This window comes from Athene cunicularia, assembly GCF_003259725.1.
Source record: "Athene cunicularia isolate RWA chromosome 11 unlocalized genomic scaffold, athCun1 chr11_part1, whole genome shotgun sequence".
In the NCBI taxonomy this organism is placed as follows: Eukaryota; Metazoa; Chordata; class Aves; order Strigiformes; family Strigidae; genus Athene; species Athene cunicularia.
In genome coordinates, this window is record NW_020799113.1 from 7751698 (window position 1) to 7757628 (window position 5931).

Below are 5931 nucleotides of genomic sequence, written 5' to 3' on the forward strand. Positions count from 1 at the left end.
GGGGAGCGCCCGGAGGGTGAGGACGTGCCCGGCGGTTGTGCCCCGAAACGGGCGCGGCTCGGCGGCGGCTGATCGGTGTCCCTTCGACTTCAGCGGTTAGTTTCTTACACGTCCTCTTTATTTGCTCCTTACATGTGCTCGTGCGGCGTGTTGAAGCTGGAAGGTGCTGCGCTCCCAGTATTTTGAGACACAGGGAAAGGAAACGCAAGATCACAGCGTAAACCAGGTATAACTAGCAACTGCCTCCCCGGGGGCTGGCCCGTGTTTCAGTGTGCCTCATGTAGTGCAGCATTGAGGAGACTTTAATATAAAAATGTAGTTGTGGTGGATGAGTTTCGCACTTGTATGTACTTGTCCCGTAACGATTTTCAAAAAGGTGTGCTGTATGCTACTTCTGAGTCATGTACGTGGTCATGCGGAGAAATGGTCGTGGAATTTCTGACACTGTGAGTACTCCATGTCACTTATAGAAAATTAACTTAACTTCTTGTTTCTGATCTGTGTTAGGCTTGTTTTAAAGTGCAGATTGCACTTTAAAGTAATGTTTAGGTCACTCAAATATTAAATAGAAGTTTTGACCATACAGTGGGACCTAAACATTACTTTTCAACTCTAAATGGCTAGGCTACATACTGTTTAAGTTTGCATCTTTAAGATGTTTTCTTTATCTAAGAATTTTTTAAAAATTATTTAAATTAGATCATCAGTTTTAATTAATCTGTCTCAATTATTGTTATACTTCTAGTATTTTTTGGTTGTGAAGTAAAACTGCATGCTGCTTTAAGATTGAAAGAGGAGGATGGCTATCAAACTAGTGATGACCGGTAGAAAGTGTTTATTCTGCTGGTGCATTTGCAATGTCAAATTTTGGTCTGTGGTAAATGAGCTTATACTCTGATGAAATGATGGTATTATCATCATTGTTGTCATGGATGATATTGTTATTTTCCTCCCTATTCTGCCCTTTGAGTGTACCTGTGGTGCAGTAACTGCTTCAGACGTGTCCAAACTAGTTGTCAGTGGTCATGCCAGCAGCCAGGGCCTGGCAATGTGATGTACAAAGGTCGCTCAGAAAACCAGTGAATTTTTGTTATGTTTCTCAAGCATGAGATGTTTTTTGCCATAATTGTGCTGCTATGGAAAGTGAACGTGGGTATGCTGTTAAGTACCACTGTGTGGTGAATAGGTGAAATAACACTAAGTGTTAGGTTAACATTTTCATTTTCTTACCTGTTATGAAACTGTACTCGAAGTGCATTAGGGTGACTGATATTGACAATGTCCTTTTTGCTTTTTTTTTGTTGGGTTTTTTTTTGTTTGCTCTTAGAAACAAGAACCAAACTTTGCTGCAAAGGATTGGTGTGATGAAGCAGATGACTGGGGCGTCTGTGATGAAGCAGAATCTCCTGCATGTGCCTCCCTTCAGCTGCTTGGCTTAAATGAAGCAGTGAGCAGCTCCTTGTCCAGAGAGATGGAGTATACATCCCAGTTCCAACGGCTTTGCTTGTCTGAAGCTACGGATGGGTCAGGTTCCCTGGATACACATTCTCCAGTCAGTGAGGGAATGGCAACGTTTAGTTCAGCTCCTGTGTTCCAGCCCTTTTACATTAGTGTGGTGGATGAGGAAGACTATGCTGGTTTCCTTGACACAAATCATGTGGATAAGCTATTGAAGGAGTATCAGCAGAGAGAGGGTGTTGATTTGGAACAGCTGATGTCAGAAAGGTGAGAACAGGTCTGGATTTCTGCTGAAACTAAAGGGATTATGTAGTTTCCTGTATGCTGATTGATAATGTGAATCTGTCACTAAATCTAAATGGTTTTTGTTCGTAACTGGGTCCTTCAGGAATCATTGGTGTGTAGTACTTTGCAGAAGAATATGACAGTGCACCCAGTTCTGTCAAATTTTGGGTTATTCAGAGGTGCATCTGTTTCTGAGTGACAGAGCAGTTGGAATGTCTGTTGGCTCCAGATAGAGCAGTGGACTGTCAATCCCTGAAACCAAACCAGGGTGGTTTAAACAGCATCTTATCCTAAATGGCGTGAGTTTATATTGTTACATTTGTGGGTTTTTTTTTTCTTTACAAGGCTAAAGCTTTTCTTACATTTAAGAGTTTAATTTTGACTGGAGACTCGGATGATGGTAAGACTCCTGAAGATTTTGTAACAGTTGTCTGAAAAACAAATTTTGAATGTAGTTACTGAGAATATTTTCATTATTAACTCATGTGATCACAGTGACCACTTATATCCAGACCATTTATCTTTTGATTATGTTAACATGTACAGTGACTTTGCCTGAATTGTGGACAACATTGAATTTTTTGATAACTAAAGCTACTGTCAGTTGCAGAGTCTGCATAGAACGCTTTTTAGTAGTGGTGTTCCTGTTGAATTTTGTTGACCTTTATAGAATCATAGAACTTTGATTACACTTAATTCAAAATATAGAAAGACAATTTAAAAATTAGCAAAACTTCTGAGAAGTTACTAAAGGAACTTTTAAAGGAATAAGCAGGTATTTGGTGGATTTGAATCTCATGTGGTAGTTTTAAACACTGTTAGTAATAGTAAGCCATCAGAAACTGAAGAACTGGAAGCAAAATGTTCACTTGCACCCTCTACCAAGAACTGCCTCTTAACATGTGTATTTTTTTTCAGTGTACTTAGTATAATTTAATATGAATGTGAGGTAACCATTGCTTATTTAAAGCATGCATATTGTACTGAAAACCTTATCAGAAGTTTTGTTTCTTTTCTTGTTTTCTTATAGTTTTGCAGGTGAAGGTGATCGTGAAATATATGAGAAGAGTGAAGTCAAAAGCAGGGACTACACATTCCATAAATTTATGAAAAGAATATCTGTGTGTCGTGAACAGATTTTGAGGTATGTTGATCATCTAGTTGTAACAAGGAGATACAGAGGATAGAGATGGATTGTTAGTACATCAGAATAAACCATTTCATTGGAAGTAGATGTATATTTTTGTTTCTTAATCAAAAGAATTGCTAAGAGGGCTGTTACTATGTCTGAGTGGTCAGACATCAGTGCCTGGTTGGGATTTTTTACACAGTCTAAGTAGATGAGAAGCAAAGCAGGATCAGAGACCCCAGATATGGCTATGGGAGACTTTCTTCAACATAAGACCTAATGAGAGCAGGCCTAGACTGTCTTTGAAGACTCGTTGAAATCCAGGCATAGAGGTTTTCACAAGACTGTTCTGAGGTGGAAGCATAATACACAGTGGTATGCTGTTGTGATAGATTTCGAAGGCTATCTGCTCCTCTGAAATTTTGTAATTTATTGTAATTGCTTATGTCTCCGTCCTTGAGATGTTACTGAAGTAAGAAGTCACTCATTTTAAAGCCCAGGTTCTTCTGCAGCTTATTGTGATTACTCCTCAGGACCCTGCAGTCTTCAGTTCTTGCAAATCTGTTGCTTTTCCTAGAACAAAAGCACATTCAACCTCAGAGCAGCTACTTGCCCTCAAGAGGAGTTAATTCTGAATGAAATAAAACAAAGTGTTCAAATCATGAATTATTCATAGTACCAGACAATACACGTGGTTTTCATGGATCACACCAAGTGTTAGTTTTTAACTTCTTTGTTCCAGAGTGCAGCCTATCTGGCATAGTGACAGGAGCTTTGTTTATCAGATTTCCAGAACCAGGTGGAACTAACTGATACCTTTTTGATGAGGAGGTAAAGTTTGAGGGGCTGGTTACACAGACTAGAAACATTAGAAGCTTTCATTAATAATCTTTCAAAGATTATACAGAAAACTATGCAGAGTGAAAGTAACATTTTCAGACAACTTTTTTTCACTGGATCTATCCCTTTGCAGTATTACGCTCCCTGAATTTTGTGTTGACCTTCCACGTGTTTCCCCCTCCCCATTTTTAGTCTTTGTTTAAGGACTCATCTGAAGCTTTTTTTTTTTTTTTTTTTTTTTTACTTCAAGCAAGTTCAGAGGTTTCAGAGAATCCTGAACACTGTTGCCAACATGTATGTTTTCACATGAAATTTAGACACAAAAAATTAATGCTTTTCTTCTTTCTTCTCTTAGATACTCTTGGGGTGGCCAGCCTTTATTCATAACGTGTCCTCCAGCTAACACTGACAAAGATATTCCAGCCTGCAGTAACTGTGGAAGCAACAGAATATTTGAATTTCAACTCATGCCAGCGCTGGTCAGCATGCTCCAGACTGATTCAGGTGTTGACCTTTGACTTAGCTGAATGAATTGTAGAAACAATCACCTTCTTGGTAAAGTTTAGTGAACTGCAATTTGGATTGTTTCTTGCTAACCACGTGCACTGATGTGCTTAATGACAGTGATCATCTTGTATAGAATCCACTCTGTTTCCATTATGGATTTCACTAAGCAAAAGATATAACTCTGGTTTATGGAGACTCTATGATTGCAACTTCATTTGCTCACTAGTGAACTTTAATAACAGCAATATAGCTAATTCCATGACCTTGGGAGTAACTTTGCTTTATTGCCTCTTAAATGAGGCCTTGGAAAATAATAAATATTGTCAGATAAGATTACAGACACTTAAGAAGCTCTTTGAAAATTCTGAGTCAGCTTGCTTTAAAATCTTTGAAATTAGAAAATGCTGTGTACATAGGAGACTGAATATGGAAAATATTGTCCGAGTTGGTGAAGTATAGCAATAAGCAATAGCCTCTGATTATGCAATTTTTCATACATTTATATACTTTTGTTGCTTTGGTTTTAGATCTGTCAGTGGAATTTGGAACAGTTCTAGTTTATACATGTGAAAGAAGCTGTTGGCCAACAAATCAGCAAACCCCTCTTGAAGAGTTTGTTATTGTACAAGAAGACCCAGATCAGAGATTATTTAAATAAATGGCATTTCTCCACATAGATGGAAAGTCTGTTGTTTTCTTTTTTTACTGCAGGTGAAAGTATGTAATTATGCAACAGAATTTTCCTCAGAAGTGGTGAAAAATTCATTTGGTGACATTGCTTATTTCCAAGAATAACTGGTTGATTAGACAGAAGACTTGCATACTTTGGTTATACATGGAAATTTAAGCATAGAGATTGTTTCATGATTCTAGCTACACTTAACACCTGGTGAGGAAAGTAAAGGAGAAGATTTGTCTTGTTGCAGTTAGTTATACTGTTGCCATTCATCTGGCAAACAGGATCCAGATTTTAGAAATGATCAGTAGTGAAAAACTTAATGTAAGCTTGATTTTAGAGAGAGATCTGTTTTGGTTTAACCACACATTGGAAATTCAGTGGCTGAGAGGGCCTTGCTGTTACTACAGTCTTCCTATGATGAAGCTTTTATGTATGTTTTTCAAAAGAAGAATGTTGCACTTACATGGCTATAAATGATCTCTGACAGTCACATTGTTTTGAGTGGGGAAAAGGTGGAGGTTTTTGTTTGCACTTCTGTTCCCACAGGTACAGCGTGATGGGGTAGGCACAGCACCTGCCTTGTTACCGCAGTCTAGTGCTCGCAGGCTAATTGTGCTGCTCAAGTCTGAATTCTTCTGTGGAGTTCCCTGTTGGTTTAGGCTAAATTGCAGTATTTTAATTGACTTAATGGAGGAGTAATTTAAGTAAGTGTCCTTAAAGCTTTTTGTACGGGTTTAATACTGCAGCATAAATTAACACGCTAAAACTCTGGGTCTAAAAAAAGGGGGGGACGGGGATGGGACTAAAATGATGGGATGTGCTTGCAAAAGTGCTTTTTTTAAGGAAGAAGGGTAGCTTACCGTGTGAGCTTCTAGAGGTGAGTCAGTTAACTGAGGCTGACGTCTGTCCAGGGGCCTCACGCTACGGCCCGGGCTCCCCGCAGGGACCGGCTGTGGCCCCGGCTCGGGGAGGCGCCCCCGGCGCACGGTGCGTGGGCCGAACGCCCGGACGGCTTGCCCCCGAGGCGCTGACC

The 5931-nt window shown here is 39.5% G+C and overlaps 1 protein-coding gene across 1 annotated transcript; it reads left to right on the plus strand.

Annotated features, from left to right (window-relative positions):
• Positions 1 to 5: 5 nt before the first annotated feature.
• PDCD2L (programmed cell death 2 like) lies at positions 6 to 4898 on the plus strand (the record flags this gene model as incomplete). The annotated part of the gene is made up of 6 exons (XM_026856942.1): positions 6 to 16; positions 157 to 226; positions 1328 to 1725; positions 2774 to 2887; positions 4068 to 4216; positions 4747 to 4898. Coding segments are annotated over 6 exons (873 nt in total), but the record flags the coding sequence as incomplete, so codon positions are not given.
• Between the last annotated feature and the right edge of the window lie 1033 nt (positions 4899 to 5931).